At 39.3% G+C, this 23,824-nt stretch overlaps 1 protein-coding gene across 1 annotated transcript; it reads right to left on the bottom strand.

Moving 5' to 3' along the window:
• Positions 1-264: 264 nt before the first annotated feature.
• On the bottom strand, positions 265-23,806 carry ggps1 (geranylgeranyl diphosphate synthase 1). The gene is made up of 4 exons (XM_062058550.1): positions 23,325-23,806; positions 21,077-21,176; positions 20,445-20,515; positions 265-1,517 (listed from the first exon to the last, which is right to left on the bottom strand). Exons 2-4 carry the CDS (start codon positions 21,147-21,149, stop codon positions 714-716), a joined length of 948 nt encoding a protein of 315 aa, XP_061914534.1. The 5' UTR covers positions 21,150-21,176; positions 23,325-23,806; the 3' UTR covers positions 265-713.
• Between the last annotated feature and the right edge of the window lie 18 nt (positions 23,807-23,824).

Genomic DNA, 23,824 nt, shown 5'->3' with positions numbered 1-23,824 from the left:
AACTCAAGGTTTTTGCCATTTCTTTACTTGCTGAATATGGAAATACAAGAGCCGTGTATGCTGCAGATAACTAATAAACGCTCAATATTTAGGTTTTGTGCGTATCTTAGTTTGTGTACATGTTTCAATTCTACAAATACATCAGTAGGCACAAAAAAACACTTGAGTTCTTGGCTCCAAAATGGTCAATACATATCCAACTGGGCTGGGGGCTTTAAAATGTCAGTGAAGAAAGCTAATAACAGCAAAACATGACAGTTAAATATTTATGAATAGTCTTTATTTAGTAGATACAAATGCATGTAATGACAAACATAATGCAGAGTGATGAAATGAAGTGAATGTGATCATTCTGTGAGGAATCAATGCACACAGGCAGTAGCAGTAGTGTATGTTGTGTAACAAGTAGACAGACATGAGTGATAAATAAGGACCAACATGTCACTTCAGCACTCAAAACATCTGCAAATGGGCTTGATTATTAAAACACCTTTCTACCTTCAAGGCACTCCAAGTGCTTTAAAACCTTGCACAATGTTGATGGTGTTTGTTGCAGAGAAAGGAAATGAAATGTGGTCCACTGGAACTTTTCATGTTTAGAAGCAAATGGACTAATGACCTCATCGATGTTTGAACATGATTGCGTGTGCTAGAATTGCGTTTCCCTACATTAACAACTTCACTATGTTCATTTGGTATGCGGGAAACAGAGTTCAGTTGTCCTGGTTGGACTGCAGCTCACAGTTAGACTCTCCTGTTGTGTCCACCTCCTGATGCATGTGGCTAAGGATTTTGACCAGGCTCTCCAGCTGAGGGTTCCCCCCAAACTCTTTGATTAGTCGATAGGACTCTGCCTCCAGGTCACGTAGCGTCTGGCGGGTGTACGCGAACGAGCCAACCTTTTCCAAGTAGTCCACGCAGTAGCGTTTAATGTCCATGTTCTCGGTGCGCTGCCGGAGGATGTTCTGCACCTGGGTGCTCTCAGGGCGTGACCAGATGGCGTGGATTGTGGGAAAAGAGAACTTCCCTTCAGTTAGGTCCTCACAGAAGCTCTTGTTCTCGCTGTACTCGCGTGAGCTCAGGTTGGCGTAGTCATCCCGGATCTGAAAGAAGAGGCCCAGCGTGTCCAGGAGTGGTTTCAAGTCCTGTTTCCAGTCGGAGAAGAGCTGCATTAGGCCTACTGCCAAGCCGAAGAGCCCACCAGTTTTCTGCAGCACCATGTTGCGGTACTCCTGCTCGGTGGGACAGGTGTACGTGTCTCGCCAATGGATGTCCAGGCCCTGGCCGCGGTGCAGCTCCAGCAGCTGCCGCGTGAACACGCGCACAGCCTCTGGGTGCTCCAGCGTCAGCACCTTTTCCAAACCCAAGAAGTAGACGTAGTTAGCGGAGTTGATGACTGAAGGAATGCCGTAGATGCTGTGGGCCACGGGGAAGCCTCGTCGGAGCTTGGAGCTATCCTCAATGTCATCTATGAGCAAGCTGGCGTTGTGCAGCATCTCCGTCACTTCGATGATCACCTAAACAACACAATGGATACTCAGGTAAGTGGCCCTTTTTAACAATAATAATTAATTCACCTGACCTGACCTGCAACATAAACAACATTACAGCAAGGTTTACTTCAGGTACTCCTTGTATCGCTGACAGTACAAATATTGTTTTGTTGATGCACTGCAGCTGGCAAACAGCAGAGGGCGCCATGTTTACATGCTCACTCACACAAGGCTAATCTGAGGGGCTGAGAGAAAAAGACCAGGTGGGAGACTGGAAGTTGGGCTCAACACCTATTTACCTCTTCAAAAATACTACATTACTCGAAGTATTTCAAATGTATTCAAAAAGATAACAGTATTGTTTGCAAATATATTCGGTTAGAGTTTTGAGAATGTTAACTGAATTATTGCCACAAGTGCATGTATTTTTCTTTGGTCCAAGTGCCGTAACCCTAATAATTTGTTTTTATTATGGCAAAATGAATGCTGCAAACAAAATGGAAATGAAAAACTTTTCTTTGCTTTAAGAGAATAGTTATTCCAGAATACCCTTCAATAAAGTATCTTCCTAATTGGATGCCTTACACTCCCTCACAATATCCTTTGCATCTGTAATGCCTAAGCACACATGTAACGTTGATATGCAAGTGAATACACATGTTAAAATAAATAAAAGCCTGTTGATAATGATATTACTCTTAGGACAACTTTCCAATCAGTTTTCTTCAAAGCACACTTAAGACAGTTTAACACTTTTCCCTTGCCTTTGTTGCTATAGTTCTTATGTGAAGTTCAGTTTGTTTTTAAATCACTGCTCCATGTGTAAGAACCTTGAGAGGACATCTGTTGTATTAGGGCAATGTGCTTATATACTTCACTTAAAAGTAGGGATGTCCTATAATGGCTTTTTGCCGATATCCGATATTGTCCAACTCTTTAATTACCGATACCGATATCAACTGATACCAATATATACAGTCGTGGAATTAACACATTATTATGCCTAATTTGGACAAACAGGTATGGTGAAGATAAGGTCCTTTTTTTTTTAAATTAATAAAATAAGATAAATAAATTTAAAACATTTTCTTGAATAAAAAAAAAAGTAAAACAATATAAAAACAATTACATAGAAACTAGTAATTAATGAAAATGAGTAAAATTAACTGTTAAAGGTTAGTACTATTAGTGGACCAGCAGCACGCACAATCATGTGTGCTTACAGACTGTATCCCTTGCAGACTGTATTGATATATAATGTAGGAACCAGAATATTAATAACAGAAAGAAACAACCCTTTTGTGTGAATGGGGGAGGGAGGTTTTTTGGGTTGGTGCACTAATTGTAAGTGTATCTTGTGTTTTTTATGTTGATTTAATAAATAAAATAAAATAAAAAAAACGACACCGATAATTTCCGATATTACATTTTAAAGCATTTATCGGCCGATAATATCGGCAGGCCGATATTATCGGACATCTCTACTAAAAAGTAGTTTGTGGGTATCCTATTATGGTGAGAATAGTCCAAGACACGATTTTGAGAAAAAATCTAATTGGGATTTTTCTCTCCAAGGTTGCGATTAAATTAGCTGTTAACGAGTGAAGGAAGACCTGTTACTTTGAGACTGTCAATCCACATCTTCTTGTCTCAAGGTGCCACACATTACAACAATATGCAATGATTCAAAAATATATGTTTTTTAATGCAGACAGACGGAGCGCTTTTGCCTACATCATGCTATTTAACTGAAGAAATAACCAGTTAAACTATACAGTGTTTACTATGTATGTTATCACAATATATAATACAAGTAACCATTTGAAATAATTAATTTATATTTCTCATAACTGTAGAAATGTTTACTATTGTACTGTAATTGGAAGGTAAATAACTTTGTTATACTAAACATATATACATAAAAGCAAAAATTACTCATTACTGTAAGCAAAATTTTTACCTAAATAAACATTGAGCATAATTTTTTTCTCAGTTGGAAAAAGGAGACCGGACGTTGTTTTTTTGTTTACTGCTATCACATGATCACTCGCTCGTTCATCCATGCTGATGGGTTCATATTGCCCATCCAATTTAAAGGCCTACAGAAACCCACTACTACCGACCACGCAGTCTGATAGTTTATATAGCAATGATGAAGTCTTAACATTGCAACACATGCCAATACTGCCGGGTTAACTTATAAAGTGCAATTTTAAATTTCCCGGGTAACTTCCGGTTGAAAACGTCTAGGTATGATGACGTTTGCGCGTGACGTCAATGGTTAAAGCGGAAGTATTCGGACACATTGTATCCCAATACAAACAGCTCTGTTTTCATCGCAAAATTCCACAGTATTCTGGACATCTGTGTTGGTGAATCTTTTGCAATTTGTTTAATGAACAATGGAGACTGCAAAGAAGAAAGCTGTAGGTGGGATTGGTGTATTAGCGGCTGGCTGCAGCAACACAACTAGGAGGACTTTGAGTTGGATAGCAGACGCGCTATCGGATGCTAGCCGCCGACCGCATCGATGATCGGGTGAAGTCATTCGTCGCGCCGTCGATCGCTGGAACGCAGGTGAGCACGGGTGTTGATGAGCAGATGAGGGCTGGCGTAGGTGGATAGCTAATGTTTTTAGCATAGCTCTGTCGAGGTCCCGTAGCTAAGTTAGCTTCAATGGCGTCGTTAGCAAAAGCATTGCTAGGCTTCGTCCGGCGGTACAGCATTAACCGTGTGGTTACAGGTCCAGAGTTTGGTAGTATTGTTGATCTTCTGTCTATCCTTCCAGTCAGGGGCTTATTTATTTTGTTTCTATCTGCATTTAAGCACGATGCTATCACGTTAGCTCCGTAGCTAAAGTGCTTCACCGATGTATTGTCGTGGGGATAAAAGTCACTGTGAATGTCCATTTCGCGTTCTCGACTCTCATTTTCAAGAGGATATAGTATCCGAGGTGGTTTAAAATACAAATCCGTGATCCACAATAGAAAAAGGAGAAAGTGTGGAATCCAATGAGCCCTTTTACCTAAGTTACGGTCAGAGCGAAAAAAGATACGTCCTGCACTGCACTCTAGTCCTTCACTCTCACGTTCCTCATCCACGAATCTTTCATCCTCGCTCAAATTAATGGGGTAATCGTCACTTTCTCGGTCCGAATCGCTCTCGCTGCTGGTGTAAACAATGGGGAAATGTGAGGAGCCCTTCAACCTGCGACGTCACGCTACTTCCGGTACAGGCAAGCCTTTTTTATCAGCAACCAAAAGTTGCAAACTTTATCGTCGATGTTCTCTACTAAATCCTTTTAGCAAAAATATGACAATATCGCGAAATGATCAAGTATGACACATAGAATGGATCTGCTATCCCCGTTTAAATAAGAAAATTTCATTTCAGTAGGCCTTTAAAGCTGAAATATTACCACAACAATACAAATAATAATTTGGTATCTTCTCACTCCTAATTTTTGTTACTTTGCGACACTTCTCAGTAGCGAGTCGGGAGGCTGTCTGTACGTGTGCTTCCTGTGTGTGTAAAGCTGGAGCCCCACCAATAAAAATGGTAAATGGGTTCTACTTGTATAGCGCTTTTCTACCTTTAAGGTACTCAAAGCGCTTTGACAATATTTCCACATTCACACACTGATGGCGGGAGCTGCCATGCAAGCCCTAACCACGACCCATCAGGAGCAAGGGTGAAGTGTCTTGCTCAAGGACACACGGATCGTGACGAGGTTGGTAGAAGGTGGGGATTGAACCACGGCCACTCCCAACTGCGCCATGCCATCCATCAAAGATTGTGATTTGAATGACGGAAAAGAAGTCTTACTGTGTCCAGTTAATTCTACTGTTAAACACGATTAAGTGCTGAGAGTGATGCACACAGTGAGACCTCTTTCTCCTTGTTTGAAGTGAGAGATAAACGCGAGGCTCAACTATTCTGATTGGTGAACATGTCTGTCACTCAACTGCTGAGGAAGGGCGGAGGGAAAAAAAACAAATGCGGTTATTTATCGCACTAATTAAAACCTTGCCGTCGATTAATCCTGCAGCCCTATTCCACGTTGGAATAATAATGAATTTACTGTCAAGCGTGTGTGTGTTCCTCTGCCCACTTGTAAAAATAAGAGTGTTTGCAAGGGGCCAAGATGCACAAAGGAAAGCTTCGTGGTTCAGGCAGATGGCCAAGGCCGCCAAACATTTCACTCACCCTGAAACCTTGGCAGGCCACTTGCATGTGAGGACACCGCGTTAGCTACAAATAAGAAGGTTGTTGACTTCAAACTGTACTCCCAATAACTGCTCATCAAAAAGCAGTGTTGCAGGCTCACCTTAACTGAATTTTTGGTGTATATACAAGCTGTGCTGCCACAGTAAAACAAAAACTCACATCAATAAATGGCTCAAAGATAACACAATTACTTCGGAATGTGTTTAGCAAGACTGCCCGTGCCTTCACTGCTCCACAAGTCCTCATTGATTTCGCGCCACGATTTGCTGATGGTGCAAGTTTCTTTTTGCCAAAGCCATAAATGCTGATCTGTTAAGAATGCAGACAAGTGCAGTATACCAAGGGGAAGTCAGTAGTAGCAATTAGCAGTCTTTTTGTTTGCTACACAAGCAGAGTTTTTTTTAAAGTAAAAACTGACTAATGCCATAAAACAATGACTATCAAACAGCATACATGCACCATTACATATAGCAAGCCCCAAACACCACCGCCATTTAAAAAACATCCCCCAGGAGTGAGCAGGATGTGGATGTGGTTACTGGACAACTAGTTTAGACCAGTGATTCTCAAACTGTGGTACATGTACCACTAGTGGTACCCCAAAGAATCACTTGATCAAAGTGTTTTATTTTCCTATTCAAACACAGTGTTATATTTCAAACTGTGTAATGTTACAGTGGCCAAAATATGAAATATACCTGTTAAACAAATATCTGCCTCGTTTTAAATGAAAACTTAGGTCCACTACGCTACTGTATTTTAATGTTGGTCATTGTGGTGGTACTTAGAGAGCAAAGTTTTTTCTGAGGTGGTACTTGGTGAAAATTGTTTGCGAACCACTGGTATAATCAATTAACTACAGTCAAACTGTCTAGTGGACTGCACCATACTAACAGCTCAGGGTGGAAACATCACAAACACTGCACACATTTAGTTTAATGTACAGTAGATGTCCAAATGACTGATACTCCATGCTCACTACCTCCATTTATCTGAAGGCACAGTAGTTTCCATGGCGGCGACTTCTTGGCAGCAAAGCACTAATGATGGTGAGAGGAGCGCTCTCAGTCTGCATGATGGGTTCAGCGGGAGTTTACTGAGCCGCCACACGAGGAGGAGGGGGGTGGCGGGGGCACATTGAGCCATAATTCACTCCCGATTGGAATTAGAAGACATGTCGCAGAGGACTAAAGTCAAATTTGTTTGTGATACGAACAAATGTAGGTCACATGAAGCGCAAAGAGAAATGTCAATAAGAAGAGGAACACAAAGCGGGGGAGCAGCCAGGAAATGTGACATGTTGTAATAATAATGTTGGGAATCTACAGTAGCGCTGCCAATTGGATACATTAAAAATTCATGTACACATCAACAAAAAAAAGTGAATTGTAGTGGCCACAAAAACAATTGTGGCTATTATTTTTTTCAAGAGAGAAGATTGTTGTACAGCATAATAAGGCATCAAGATTGTTCTCTGCGTTTTCATCACAACCCAGCGACGTTTAAGCAGTGCAAAACTCATCAGGGCGATGCTAGATAAAAACTAATGAATCCTAAATAGATCCACATTTCATTTGATAAAAAACAATTGTCAGGTGTACTTACGCGCCTTTGAGATATTTAGTTGATGAAATCATCGTGGTCAGATGTATTGCCTTTATTAGCAAGTTCTACATTCTTACCAGATAATGCAAAAGTACTTTGTGTCTTAAAAGCATTTTTTTCTTCACCCTCCTGCTATTAATAACAAAACATTAAACTATTTGTTGTAATATGATAAAGTAAGAAAATCACTTTCACAGAGATTGTTTAGTTATCTACCCGTACATCCATTTTCTACCATTTGTCCCACGGGAGGAAGGCAGGGTATCTGGGCAAGTGGCTACCTCATCACAGGGAGAACACAGAGACAAGCATTTACACTCACATTGACACGCTAGGGCCAATCTTTAGTGTTGCCAATCAGCCCATCCCCCTTTAGGTATGGTGATCAATGTACTAATAAACCAGTTAGAAAAGTTATAAAGTTAAAGTTATAATATATTAAAGCATACGTGGATAGTCGTTTTCCGACTGTAGGGACTTTTTGGAGTTCCTATAACCTTTTTAGTCCCCGGGCAGTTTTTCTTCGTGTTCCAACATACGGGAACTAGGGATTACGGCCCTCAGATCCTAGAACCATTTTAGCTCCTACTCTGAGGCAGGGTCCAAACTGAGTCCCATAGGAACTAAAATACGTAGGTGTTTGGTTGAACTGACTATATGCGCTTCTCCTAGCCACAACACAGACCCACCATTTTTTAAAAGTTTCACAGCGTTGTTTACTAGATTGCAACAGGAAAAATGGACATAGCCAGCGATAAATGGATAATTTATTAACTAAATGTTTAATCCACTGCTCATCTGTAAAACTGGGAACAACCCTTCTCCACCAGTCTTCTACTTTAGTCCGAACCCACATGGACGGCGAGGAATGTTGTGCAATGAGTTGCAGCAACATCTGAAATATGGGACGGCGTGGCGAAGTTGGTAGAGTGGCTGTGCCAGCAATCGGAGTGTTGCTGGTTACTGGGGTTCAATCCCCACCTTCTACCTTCCTAGTCACGTCCGTTGTGTCCTTGGGCAAGACACTTCACCCTCAGCCTCTGATGGCTGCTGGTTAGCGCCTTGCATGGCAGCTCCCGCCATCAGTGTGTGAATGTGTGTGTGAATGGGTAAATGTGGAAATACTGTCAAAGCGCTTTGAGTACCTTGAAGGTAGAAAAGCGCTATACAAGTATAACTCATTTATCATTTATAAATACAACGAGAATACGTATGTTACACAATGCATAACGTCTAAAATATCCACACATTGTAATCTGCTCAATACTAACAGTCAAATACCGCCTGGAATGTTTACTTATAGGATACGTAGGCCTATATAATCAGCACATACGGTAATTAATAATAAGTGACTTGTTGCCTTCTTCGTCTACGGCGTGTTGCTATCCTTTCGTCTTCCATGAAACAAAGTAATATCACATGTCGCTGGATTCCTCATGCCCTTACTCCCTCGGGGTGCTCCTCCATTAACGTCATTAGATGCGAATTTTACCACCAATTGTTATTATTCCTTGCAAGCAGACGATCATGAACACAGTAGCCGCCGAGGTCTCCATTATCGCTTGTGTTGTTTCTTTGTTCACTTTTTGCGGGCGGGTTGTTGGTTGTTTTGCAGTGGTGGGTGAGGCGCTCAAGTAATACGTAACGGGTCGCAGGCTGATATGCGTCACACATGTTTCTTACCAAGGTCCCCAGCATCCCCAGCCATGTGCGAATGTGAAAAGGAAAAGTCCCTATAGGGAAGGGTAGTTCCTATAACTATACTCGAGTGTGGTAGTTCTTAGAACTGCGGCCCGAGAACTAGTATATGTGAATCCGGCTTATGATGGTACAACCATCTTAAAAGACGATACAATATATTGGTTTCACGAGAACAAGATGAGTTCAGACGAGATTTGAATATTAATTTTCCATGTAGGGTGGTAGTGTTGGAACAACACCACCACTGCTTTTAGGAAAACTACTATGACAAGGTTTATATGTCATATACACTACCGTTCAAAAGTTTGGGGTCACATTGAAATGTCCTTATTTTTGAAGGAAAAGCACTGTACTTTTCAATGAAGATAACTTTAAACTAGTCTTAACTTTAAAGAAATACACTCTATATATTGCTAATGTGGTAAATGACTATTCTAGCTGCAAATGTCTGGTTTTTGGTGTAATATCTACATAGGTGTATAGAGGCCCATTTACAGCAACTATCACTCCAGTGTTCTAATGGTACAATGTGTTTGCTCATTGGCTCAGAAGGCTAATTGATGATTAGAAAACCCTTGTGCAATCATGTTCACACATCTGAAAACAGTTTAGCTCGTTACAGAAGCTACAAAACTGACCTTCCTTTGAGCAGATTGAGTTTCTGGAGCATCATATTTGTGGGGTCAATTAAACGCTCAAAATGGCCAGAAAAAGAGAACTTTCATCTGAAACTCAACAGTCTATTCTTGTTCTTAGAAATGAAGGCTTTTCCACAAAATTGTTTGGGTGACCCCAAACTTTTGAACGGTAGTGTACAGTAAATATATTTTCATTTGGCTGAGTCACAAAATAATGCAGGTGCACTTTTGAGTTATTTTATAACTTTGCATGCGTGAAGAACTTGAACTTGTTTCCACAAATAAAGACTGAAATTAAAAACGATTCAAGTTAAAATAAAGTAAATATAATTAAATATGTCATTTTTGAGGTGCTTTGCGGCACCTTCTGCATCTCTGATACTGCAGGTGTAAAGTACCATTGATGCATGTATTGTTTTATATGTGAGGTGCTGCAGTGGGAACAAGACAGTGCTTTTCTGTCGTGTCGGTAAAGCTCAGTTGGTAGAGTGGCCGTGCCAGCAACTTGTGGGTTCCAGGTTCGATCCCCGCTTCTGCAAACCTAGTCACTGCCGTTGTGTCCATGGGCAAGACACTTTACCCATCTGCTCCCAGTGCCACCCACACTGGTTTAAAAATGTAACTTAGATATTGGGTTTCACTATGTAAAGCGCTTTGAGTTACTAGAGAAACGTGCTGTATAAATCGGTTTGTAGTGTGCGCAATGCAATTAATGTCCGGCTCCAATCCTTCGCAACAGACAAATATACTGCTGACTCTTAAGATGGTTTTATCAAAACAAATCAACAGTAAAACACTTGAAAAGGTAAACATCATTTGTTGTCATTATTTCTGAATAGAAATAGTGGGTTGTGGTTGAATGTAATGCGTAATAAAGTTCTATCTTCTCAGAGAAGCTGAAGGAGCCAGCTCAGGTGGTCCGATAATTGTGTTACGCAGTTGAGGTATACCGTTTTATTGACAGCTATACATTTGATCTTGAATGTGTTTAAATTTAACCTCAAACAGGTGAAAATGTTCAGAATTATGGTACAGAATTTGACCAGCGCAATCAAGCTGTAAAGCACAGTGACAGCAACAAAGAAATCATTTTCAAAGGCTGTTATACTATCGATTTGTGCCGTAATGTCAAGAACCCACACTGCTTTGGTCCTGTAGATAGGCTATTGCAGGTTTAATACAAAAATAAGTCCAAATATCGATCGAAACTGTGGCTTTACCGGCAGCGACCCTGCTGTTGCCCAAAAACACACAGAAAGTCTGGGTGCTCCATCTGCACCAAACAGCCTGTGAGAATTCTCAGTGAGTCAAGGCTTATCAACATGTGAACAACCTGACTGACTTGCGCCTATGTCGCTTTTGTGTTAACTCACTTAAACACATTATTTCTATCCTGTTCCTGAGAACCCTTTGATTGGAAACCAATTCAGGATGTAGTCTAAACCTCACTTCCCAACAGCTGTACTCGAAGTGTTGACAGCATGTGCCTTTTTGGTCACTCTCAATCATGACGATTTGTGGACTGTGGTTCAAGCCCAGCATGTACAGGACTAGACTCTACAGGATGACCACGGTTACAATGGCGCTGTGACCCGGATGAGAGTGAGGTTTAAAGGGGTGAGTGAAACTGATTCCAGTGAGTGTGGCTGTGCTACAGTACATTGTTAAAGCCTCCCTCTTAATATCCTTAAGAGCTGTGCTGGACAATGAGCTGACAGCTTATTGGTTAGCACCACTCGAATAAATCAATCAGTTTAGCCCAGTGTGTGCAAGTTACATAGGAAATGTATGAATACATGCCTGTTTGTCCTTTTTCAGGACCTCTGCAGAAGGTTACAATCATTATCGGACTGAGATGAAGTTTGAAGAGGTACTGCACTCCTTTTGAAATGTTGCCTATCATTTACAATCCCTATGTGAGACAAGAACAGGTCTTTCTTTTTTTGTGCATTCTAAATTGCAAAAAAAAACAAAAAACCTCTAGCAAGAGGTGGCTAACAATGTAGCTAATGGAATTATTATATTTTGCCTATAAAGCCTTTTAAAAAAGCATCCAAAAACCGCCAACAATAAATTTACATGCCATGACCTGTATATTAACCAATAATTATTTTAAGAGCTAAGGCAAAATAACTACTTTTGATATCACAGTACCTTGATCATGGATACATAGTTACTGCAGCTATTAACACTAGCCATGTGTACAACATTTATTTAATCTGATCATTATTCGGATTAGAATGTTACTGTGTACATGGACCCTGAAAAAATTATGTGATGACGACATGCATTTTCATGCATCACACCTAAAATCGGAATACTTTGACATGTGCAGAACCTAACAAACAGAAAGGTGTGTGTTTGTGCTATGGCGCCATCTCTTGGAAGAGTTCGCTCACTGCAGGTGCTGAAAAAGCAGTGACTTCCACTGCTAAACAGGGCTTTGTGCATTTTTGCTTGTCCGTTATTACGGTATTTATAATTTTTTTCCTTCTCTTCACTGCTTTTGTTTTACATCTCTTTTTGAAATGGAGCTGTTCTGTGCTTTTTATATTGTGATTATGTACGGGTAGCGGCGCGTCTTCATGTTACGACATTCTGTGTATGGTGTTTGAGGCTAGCAGTTAGCACTTGGAGTAGCTGTAATGTCGTGAATAAAACAGCTCGTTCATCCCTTCTATTGTTGTTACATCGACACGTGAAACTCCAGACCATACTTTTGTTTTTCCTACACTCGTTTTAAAGCAACAAACCCAACAGTATATTACGCTATTTCTGTACATGTTGAATGGGGGGAGACAGCAGCAAGACAATCACTTCAATCAGAGACTATTATATTTAGTTATAGCTGACATCAGAGACATGCGCAGTAAGGATAATTCTAACCTGAATTTCAGATGTTTTCATGTGCTACAATCCAAATGACTTTTGGCATAAACCACCTGTCTCGATCGGAATAAAATTTTGACCCAGACGTGTGTGATCGGGTCAGAATATTGCGAACGGTGTGTTTAAATGAAGCATTTTCATTCCGGTTAGGCTTTTAATCCAATTAATGTGTCTATGTGCACATAGCTATAGTGAGCTGCTGCATCGCCTGTAAGTTGGTAAAAGTTTGTGCGACATTATAATGCCTCACCTGTACAGTAAAAGGTTGTGGCTATAAACCCAGAAGTTGGTCAACTTTGCCAAGAAACTTAGATCCAGAGACATCGCTAGGAAGACACGACAAGATGCTTGTTTGATCCAACCATTTTTTCTATGTGAGGAGAGAGGAAGGACTATGCTGAATTAATTATCTAAACTCTGAACTGGGAAGATAAGTCTTGTGCTGAAAGGTATAAACATCCCATCAGTCAACATCCCAGTGAGAGCGGACATTGTACAGTAAGTGATGTTTGTAGTTTGTGTTTCTTACTTAGGACCAAAGTAATCGTAATTGGCTCTCAAAGTCTGCAAGATTTGCATTGTTGGTGATGAAGGGATCTGTGGTTCCTACCTGTACGTCACACGATCATGTGACTGGCTAGTAGGGCTGGGCGATGATCGAATATACTCGATATATATCGTGGGTTGTCTGTGCGATGTAGAAAATGACTATTTTGTGAGTATTCGAGTATATGTTCTCACGCAGTTAAGTTTAGCTGCGGGCATTACACTACAGGCTTTTCTCACTCTTCTCGTCTCTCCTTCTCACAGAGAGATAAAACAAGCGCACCTTCTTACACACGTCACATACTGTCGCACGTGCAACGTCATACGCCCTCGCTGAGCAGAGAGGTAGCGGCATGGGTAACGTTAGCTGTGGCAGGTGGTGCGAATGGTAATACAAGAGAGAGAAGGTGCCAATCTGGTAACAAATGGAGGAAGAAGAATTAATTAAAAAAAAAAAAATAGCACGGGGTGCATCGTCTGGCGGGAAGATGTTGAACAGACAACCATAATATGTCAAGTATGTGGCAAAAGCGTTGCGCCAAAAAAATTAGAAGCACTACTAATTTGTATCATCATTTGAAGTCACCCGCTAGAGAATAAGGAGTGCTTGAAACTCTGCAGGTCAACATCTCCGGCCGGTGCCACACCCAACAAAATGCCGAAGCAACCAGCACTGACCCAATTGAGCCTGGCGTCTTCCATTTCCAGATCAACGCCGTATGAAAAAAACAGAAGGAGATAACGTCCGCAGTAACCTACCACATAGCAAAGGACATACAGTATTTGATTTCCTATTATGCGGCTAATTTTATTTTACAGTTTTTGAAATATCTTGTGTGAAATCATGCACAAAAGTGCCCTTTATTTGTTTTAAACTATTGTAGTGGCGTTCTGTACAAAAAGTGCACTTTAATTTAGTGTTGTTTTGATATGTCATCTTAGTGACATCATGCACAAAAGTGCACTCCTGGCTTGTTTTAAAATGTCTCTGACAATCTTGCACTTTCTGTTTTGAAATTAAATGAATGTTTGTGACACTGCTTAATAACTTTAATAAATACAGTTTTGGTCAATTGACTTAGTTGTGATTTCCCTCTCTGCATGAAAGTTTAAAATGAGCATATATTAATGCAGTATGAACAAGACTGTTTTAATGTAGACACATAGAATCATCATACTGGTGTGATTATATGCATCAAGTGTTAATTCAAGGTTAAGGCAAAATATCGAGATATATATCGTGTATCGTGACATGGCCCAAAAATATTGAGATATTAATAAAAGGCCATATCGCCCAGCCCTACTGGCTAGTTCATTATCGCTCAAAATTTATTGGGAATCTCTGTGACATTGATACTATTTTGATCATATCTATTTACTTGCAAACTTTGTAAGTCTTTCGGTGTCATACATTAGATAAACAGTATATGTTAACATTTTCAATATAGAGGCAACTTGTTTTTTTCCACTCTACTGGTACCTTAAGCATGATCTACTATTACTCAGCTAGTAAAACCTATGGCTCATCCTCTGTGTATTCGGGCTCAAAAATATAAGGTTCTGGATCATCATTTGTTCTAAAGTAGTTGTCGTTGGCTTTCATGCAGTCTGCCATAATTAGTAGGAGTAGTTTCTGTTGACGGAAATAGTGAACATTACTATCCGCTCTGTGAAATTAATATGCCCAAAATAATTAGTGCTAGATCAATCAAATAATGCCCGAAAAAGATCATGCTTAAAATTACCAAAATACTGTAAATATTAAATGGTATTAAGAAAGTGTATGTTACTACATTACATATATAGAATAGAATCCCCATTACCTGCATTGTAAGCCACCTTTTGCTAGTGTTTTTTACGATTTAGAATACATAAAAAAGAGAGACATGTTTCTTGTCTCACATAGGGATTGAAGCTTAGATTTATATTCTGTTGCTTTCAACAATTGTTATGAAATCTGGACTGCAATCTTAGGTAGGCCCAGAATCTAAAATACATGGACATAGTTTTTGTACAGCTACTGCAAAAGAGCACACATAAAGAGCTGTAAAAATAATGAGTGGAGATGGAGAAAAATGGCTCATGGGGAAACAGCTACAAGGAGGAAATGCCCCCACTTTAACAGAACAGAAGCTGTCAATTGTTTTAAATGAAAAAAAAAAGACAGCCAACAGGGTGCAAAGTTTGCACTGTCAAACTCAGCTGGCATTTCACAAGAGTACTATATTGATGCTGCAGTACATTTACACGCATTTACAGTGCAAACAAGCAGAAACAGGATAAAACTTTATTTTATAAGGCAGGTAACGCCATCTTATACTGTATGCTTGACTGGCATAACAAAAGTGTTATTCAAACACATTGGGGCATGTGATAACATGTTAGCATATCTACAGTTTGTATGTTTGTTAACAAGTTGTCAAAATATCAAGCACCACTTCAATTAATACTTATTCAAATGTGTGTGTTAAATTGTTACATACATACACTATTTAGAAATATTTTAAGGTCACATAGAATGTGCTTATTCATTACTGTATTTGATTATAAATAGCCGCTATAATACTATTATCATATTTTGACATTTTTGTTTGACCTGGTTGCACGGTTATGGCCAAAATAATAATCACAATTATTTGTATTAATAAGTAAATTACGATTATTAATCACTATTATTCATTATGATAGGTTGGGGGGAGGGGGGTTGAATGCAACACCATCATGTAATTGTTATCCATCCATATGTGTAAATGACATATTTAGGTTTTTGTTCATTATTAGTATTACTGTGTCAGCTTTTTCCTCATTACATTATGTCTTCAGCACTATTTTTCCCATTTTGGATGTTTTTTATGGTGACATAAAAAAACACCCATGTTTCATGGGTGGCCCACGTCTCATCAATTGGACACCCTTTCTTGACTTGCTTGATCATACATTTCATTGTTTGTTGTGTGAACAGTACAGTAACAGAACAGTAACTGGACAGATCCACAAAGAGTTCGAGCAGAACTAAGTCATGTAGGAATTAACTATACACTGCAAAACACTGTCACAAGTAATAACTTTCTGACATGAAACATAAATACAACACATAAGGCAGTTTAGTCAATGAAAATGAAGTCTAAAACAACTATGTGGCTCAGTGCAACAGTTTGGCCAATGAAAATTAAATAGGAGTGACATCTCCCATTTAATACACAAACGTTGTGCCTCACTGACAACTCAGCATGCTGAGACTTTACAGCCTGTGTTCAATTCAATGATACGACAAAACATTTGAGTTATTAAACAAATGACGTGTGACCATCCCCCCAAAAACATTACAAGACATTATAAACAAGTTATGGCAAAGTTCCATGCACATGGTTTCCTCCTGCTGCATGTTTCCTCCTGTCATAACACTCAAGAGTCAGAGCGACCAGTGACATGATGCTGTGTTGTGCTCATACACAATGGCCTGTGGCGTGGATGTGCGTGCGGTTTGATTTGATATGCAGCGTAGCCTGCTTTTTAAATGTTAATATCGCCGATGATCCCCCTCATTTAATTGTGGTAGCCATGATCCCGATTAAAATTTGATTAATTGTGGAGACCTAATTCTTAGATTTGTTAACCGATTTTAGGATACACATGATTTTTATTTTTTATTCACATGTTAACTGCAATTTCAATGTTGATTAGCTTAATTTAAACGAAAAGAATAAAAGGTTATGACAACCAGAAAAATCATTGTTTACCATTTTCCCTAAAATAAGAAACGAGGCTATAAAAGTGTGTCTTATCAGATTACGCAAAACAACAAACAACTAATCAATAGATTACTAAAATAATCGATAGCTGCAGCCCTAGTTTTATACTATAGCTGCTGGAGATACAGGGACTATGCAAACACCTCTCAGATAATATACAGTGGAACCTCTATTTACAAACTTATTTGGTTCTTAAACATGGTTTGTAAAGCGAAACGTTTGTATAATGAAGCGGAGTTCCCCATGAAAATCAATGTAAATTAATTAATTGGTTCTCACCTCGACAAAAGTCCCTATTTTAGTAACCTGCACAATTTGAAGAAAATATTTTTATATGTGTGTGTAATAAAAAAGATTGCGTTACCATATATGAATGAAAATTAATCAGTGTTTGTTCTGATCGGTGGAAGGCAGCTGCGCGCAATGCACGGAGTGATGACGTCACACGCCAGAGTGATGATAGAGCGGTGTGCTCTGCGCCCTTCAAAACAAACTTCATCGTAACTTAACTGAGGTAATTAGTTTGTATTCCAGCAAAAAGCTTTCTTATCGTCGGCGCACATAAAGCTTAATCGTCTTGAAGCGAAACATGAACGTGAGGATGTTGTAGGTACCATGAATGCTACATGACAGCAAACAGGACAAAAAACTGCTGGCTGAGTTTATCTGCGTTCACTACGGATTAATTAAACAATACCTTTTCGAAATGGACAGCCACAGAACGTAGGCCACTTATCAGTGAAGACCAAGTGCTACACGATGTCCTTTATTTCTCCAAGTAACATCATACAAACTAGAGATAGTTTGTAGAAAAACGAGATCAGCGGTGTCATCCAAAAAGGTAAATAAGCTTGTTTTTGTAACCGATGGTTTGTAATTAGATGACAGCCAGCAAAAAAGACAAGACAGTAACAAGGGAATTGAGAAGCATGGTCTTTGACAACCGTCACGTCTTTCGTCAACACACTGGCACCTCTTCCCTCACACACACACTTCAGTCTTCACAATACCAGCAGCACCAACAAAATGCAGTCATTAACTTGGAACTCAAATAAGATATTGTTTTCCATTGTATTAACAACTTGATCTTTAAGGGGAACTGCACTTTTTTGGGGAATTTTGCTAATCGTTTACTATCATTATGAAAGACATGACAAATGGATTTTTAAAAATGCATTCTAAATATTAAATAAGCGTAAATAAAAGTCTGCTTACAGCGGAGCAAATCGAAGGTCCTCTATTCTGCCTATAAAATCCAATAAATAACCATTCAATAAGTGCCAACAATACTACATTTCCATTTTGTGACTTAGACTTAGACAAACTTTAATGATCCACAAGGGAAATTATTCCACACAGTAGCTCAGTTACAAAGGATGGAAAGTGTAAGGATGGAAAGGACAATGCAGGTATAAAATAAGACTAAAAATGTACCGTAGTAGCAATATAAAATATAACATATATGTAATATTTACATAATATATGTACAGTATATGATATATACTGGTATATTATATTATATGTGTATATCATATATACAATATATAACAATTACCATGTACAATATTACAGTATATGTAATAGCTGCAGCATAAAATAGAGAGTAGATCCAGCAGAAAATATACATTATAAACAACGAGAGGTAGCTAACATAGAAGGTGTCAGGTAATAGATATAATCTATTGCTGTATGGCGAGTGATTATACAACTGGATGGAGTGTGGAATGAAGGAGTTCTTGAATCGGACACTGTGGGAACCAAGCTGAAGGAGCCTGTTGGAGTATGAACTCCGCTGTCCCTCAATTGTCTGGTGGAGTGGGTGGGCGGGACTGTCCATGATGGCCAGCAATTTGTCCAGTGTCCTCCTGTCCCTCACTGACACAAACGCTTTCAACTGCGTGCCAATAGTTTGGCCGGCTTTCCTGATCAGTTTGTCAATCCGGTTTAAGCCCCTTTTGCTGGTGCTGCTCCCCCAACAATCCACTGCAAAGTACAGGGCACTGGCCACAACAGACTGATAAAAGATATCCAACAGCTTGCTGCACACATTAAAGGACCTAAGCTTCCTCAGGAAAAAGAGTCTGCTCATGCCCTTCTTGTAAACAGCTTTGCTGTTGTCCTTCCAGTCCAGTCTGCAGTTAAAGTGGACTCCCAGGTACTTGTACTTCCCCACTACTTGAATATTAACCAAGTATTAGTGATATTGTTATAAGCGCTAACGCAGACAAACTATTTATAGTGACACCCTGATCACTACCGTGTGTCCCTATGTTTACATCATCAAGTGGTCTGCTGCTTCCTCGCTCTCTGGAAGTTTATTGTAGATCATAAATCATGCCTCTCACCTGAAAAGAGATGGCTGAGGATAGAATCCGACAAGTCGGTACACTTTGACAGCCATTTAGGACCCAGAACTGGTGAGAATGACACGAAAAGACACTTGGTTCCCCCTGCACTCCACCACGTTTCTCTGTGAGAATTATGAGTAATTTTTCATCCAAATGGGAATATATGAACTCAGCAGTTGGCATACTGATGACATAGGACTTTGTACGGTAAGTGATGTTTTATTATGTTTGTTGGTTCTCATGAAATCTGCGGTAAATAGTGATGAAGAATACAAATGTTATGATGCGTTTTTAAAATTAATGTGCTTAAAATGATCAAAATACATAAATATCAAATGTTATAATAAATGTGCCTGTTACATTACATACATACCGTAATTTCCGGACTATAAGCCGCACCTGACTATAAGCCGCACCAGCTAAATTTAGGGGAAAATACAGATTGCTCCATATATAAGCCGCACCCGACTATAAGCCGCAGGGTTTTGATGTGTAATTAGCGTAGTATATAGGGGTTCCTGCTACCACGGAGGGGATTGTCGGGACAGAGATGACTGTTTGGGAACGCAAAGCGTCCCATTTATTAACAATAAATCTTTCAATCATTCAATCAAACTTTCACATCTTTGACATGGCGAACAGCATTCGTGCAGAGTACAAATAATACAACGGTGCAAAGTAATACAAAGTGCTCGCCTGTACGTTATCAAAATAACCAGCCTACCGGTATATGAAAAGTCAGTCTTTAATCATTGTGTCATCGTCTTCCTCCTGCGTACTAAAACCACCGAAATCCTCTTTGTCGGTGTCGGAGAAGAACAGGCCGTATATAAGCCGCACCCTTGTATAAGCCGCAGGGACCAGAACGAGGGGAAAAAGTAGCGGCTTATAGTCCGGAAATTACGGTACTTACATCATGTATATAAAACCCTAATGGAGGTGTTTGGATGTTTTTTTAAGGGCTTTATAGGCAAAATGTGCCCGTTACATTACATACATACTTACATCATGTATATAAACCCCTAATGGAGGTGTTTGGATGTTTTTTTAAGGGCTTTATAGGCAGAATTGAGCGACTTCCATAGGATCCATTCAAAGCAGACTTTTAATCGCATTTATTTAATATTTAGAATTCATTAAAAAAATAACATCCATCGTCATGTCTCATGATTGTGAACAATAGGCAAAATTCCAAAAAAAGTGCAGTTCCCGTTGAACAAAAGTCATTTAGTTATATGGTTTCACCTGCAGCTTGTCCTCTGGAACATTGAGCCAGTGGTTGAATGCTTGAGAAAGTCTTGTCCTCACTTGCTTTCCTGAGGAGGCAAAAATTTAAAGTATTGGTTAGTTTATGCGTTAATATTAATGGGGTATGTGTCTGGTGTTAATGTTAAACTCCGTAAAAGAATATCCGCCCATTTGTCCTGATAACAGATGTTTAGTAAATTCAATAGAACAGATACAGAAGGTGTTAGCAGCAGGTCCTCAAAGATCTAATTTGGAAGCCACGCTTTCTATATAGTCGTGATGTAACGATAAGAAAATTTCGTATCACGGTTATTGCGACCAAAATTATCACAATTATTATAACCACGATATTGTTGAATGTGTTCAAAAGTCGTTATACACACTGAAATCTTCTCAACCAAGCTGTATTTAAAAAAAAAAAACAACCACAGATTATATTACACATCACTGATCCTTGAGTTTATCAAAGTGCAGTTATCAATCACGATTTTACGTTCATTTTGATTTGAAGCGGTAACACTGACCGTCGGGAATTTTACCATGTTTTATCAATAAATTCTTACTGAACAGAGTGTGGTGTGTCAGTGCTAAAACAATGAGGAGGTTGCAGCACAGACACAGTTACTCACCTGGCAGCTGCAACAAGTATTTGTATGGCTCCAGGAGAATTCGTTCTGAGGCTGCCTCTGGCTCAAGGTCCATCCCTTTGATTCAAAACTTCACACAAATCTTTTAGATGGGGGAAAAGATTGAAACGTTTTCATTAAAATGGGGCCTTGACATTTAGGGAAAAAACAACAATTTAAAAAAAGGGCACAACACTAAATGAATATATATGGGCTGATATACAACAGCTGTGCGCTTCCAATATAGTTCAGTAGTACATTACAGTGTAACGACTACATAACATCACGTTATTTCTGTGAACGTGCACATCGCATGTTATTTGCCTCATGAAATAGTGGTACCATGACTTACGTTTTTTTATGAGATACAGTCTGTCTCTGCTTTTTGGTATGCTTTAAGTTGTGAGCATATATTTAAGTTATCAGCCTTCCCATCGCTAGTGGTTGGCATGTATTGCCTCGCTGTACGTATATGTGTCGAGTTAGCATGTTCTCTCCGTGTTTGCATGGGTTATTTTCGGATACTCAAGCTACCCCCCCACATCCGCAAAACATGCATTTTGGGTTAACTCAGTGCTTTTCATTTATTTTCATTTACAGTACACTTCCTTAGGAAGAAAACATTTTGCGCACCCACTCCACTCTGCTGTGACCATAAATAGTATAATTTGTCTATAAAATTGTTACGGTACACTCCTGCATAACATGTATCCTTATAAAAATGAAGAAATATAGATCAATTTACAAGAAACAACTTTATAAGCATTGATTTTTAGTCTGTAACAGAAAAGATTTAAAGTGAATCAATTTGCCTGAAATTCAAAATAATTTTGCATTTTTTTTGGACAAACTTGAACCCTGCGATACTGAAAAATAAAATGACTCTCCATAAATAATTATAAATTCAAACTGATCAGCAACATTTACTTAGGAGCAAAATATATAAAACACTTTAACGTCCAAAACAAAAAATTAAAAAAACAAATTATGCAGATTTTTGTATTCAAAATGATGAAGAATAATAGCTACAATAAACAGGTTTTGTAGTGCACAGCTTTTCGAAGCGGGGTTTGAAGCATGATACTGCATACTAATAAAGCATGTTCCCGGGGTAACACGCCCCCCAGAATCACACCACGTTGCACCCACTATTTGAGAAGGACGAGGTTAACTGGACTCTAAATTGTCCATAGTTGAGTGTTCGTTTGTACAAATGTGCCCTGCGATTGACTGGTAACTAGTCCAGCGTGAATTCAAATGGGATCGGCCCCAGCTCACCCGTGAACCAAATGAGGACAAATTGTATAGAAACTTATTGGATGGATGATTGGGATTTACCGTGAAGGTACACTTAATTTAATGTCCATCCATTTTCAACCACTTTTCCCTCTCGGGTCGCTGGAGCCTATCCCAGCTGCACTCGGGTGGAAGGCGGGGTACACCCTGGACAAGTCACCACTTCATTGCAGGGCCAACACAGATAGACAAGCATTCACACTCAGGCCAATTTTGTTAGTGTTGCCAATCAGCCTATCTCCAGGTGCATGTCTTTGTATATGGGAGAAGACCCAAACCCTACACAGAAAATAATGAATTTTATTATAAATATTTGCTGTTAATATATGTAGAGTATGTATGCAAATTAGCACACACGTGCACACTGTCTTGCCAGCATTTTGCAGCGTTTTTTAATTAAGTAAACTAGCAGCAATTGGGAAATGCATGTAAACTAGCTGATCACATGACAGGATGTTTGGTGCACACCACATGATTGACCATGTAGTACCACATGAAAGACCACAAATATAATTTTTGGAGAAAACAGCATATGAAGACTTCCATTGAATAAAACAAATAATCAAACAATTTAAGCTACCAAGCCATTGATTAAAAGTGGTACATTTTTTATAATAATAATAAATAAGACCAGCAATGATGTATTATCTTATTTAATGTCGTGGGTTAACCAAACGGAGTACAATTCTTCATTTCAATAACATGAACAACTATTGAACTATCATAATAATACATTATACCTGACATATTTCCATTGATTTGCTATCACCCACCTAACTCATAATAGCGACATAGTAAACATTTAACATATAGAATAGATATGATCAAATTCAGAAGTTGAATTTATGGTCCAAATAGTGCTAATTTATCTAATCGAAACACGCACAATCAAATGATGTATTATTCGAGTGTACTTAAAAGCAGATGCAATGTACATTCCTTCATCTCCACCTACCTTGGCTCTCTGCTGTCACAATGACTGGCTACTCCTGTTAGCCACACACGGCTAGGTGGCTAGTGTTAGCATGCTAACACCAACTAGCCTCCGACGCGCATTAAGTGTCTTGTTTCGCCACAGTAAGACCTTAGACTCGGGAAACAGATACAACTATCGTGTGTATCACTTATTGCTACGAGCCAACTCACGGAATTGTATGTAATGTTTGTCCCTGAACGGTGCAGATAATATACGTGACTGACAGAAAAGTTAGCAGCTATATCCGCATTGAGCAGGCGCGGAGAATGTGGGTGGTACTTTATAATGCCAAGCAGTGTGTGTTGCATTTGTACACCCACATTACCCGATAGCTGCTTCCGGTTCGTAATCTAATGGCGAGTAAACAACGTTTTCATATCGGGACATCTCTCAACACGAATCGAACGCATCGATGTATTTTTTTAAAAATGATTAGATCTGGGTGAGTCGTTTGTTCTGTATTTGTGACAAGTAGCCAG

Source organism: Entelurus aequoreus, linkage group LG09 (genome assembly GCF_033978785.1).
Source record: "Entelurus aequoreus isolate RoL-2023_Sb linkage group LG09, RoL_Eaeq_v1.1, whole genome shotgun sequence".
Taxonomy (NCBI): Eukaryota; Metazoa; Chordata; class Actinopteri; order Syngnathiformes; family Syngnathidae; genus Entelurus; species Entelurus aequoreus.
This window is presented reverse-complemented; position numbering and strand designations above follow the sequence as displayed.

What these genes read in the sequence shown, in the direction of transcription:
- ggps1 (XM_062058550.1), bottom strand. Translation starts at nt 21,149, where the DNA reads ATGGACCTTGAGCCAGAGGCAGCCTCAGAACGAATTCTCCTGGAGCCA. An exon ending in ATACTTGTTGCAGCTGCCAG is followed by an intron (nt 20,516 to 21,076) that starts GTGAGTAACTGT and finishes TTGCCTCCTCAG; the next exon opens with GAAAGCAAGTGAGGACAAGA. An exon ending in TTCCAGAGGACAAGCTGCAG is followed by an intron (nt 1,518 to 20,444) that starts GTGAAACCATAT and finishes TGTGTTGTTTAG; the next exon opens with GTGATCATCGAAGTGACGGA.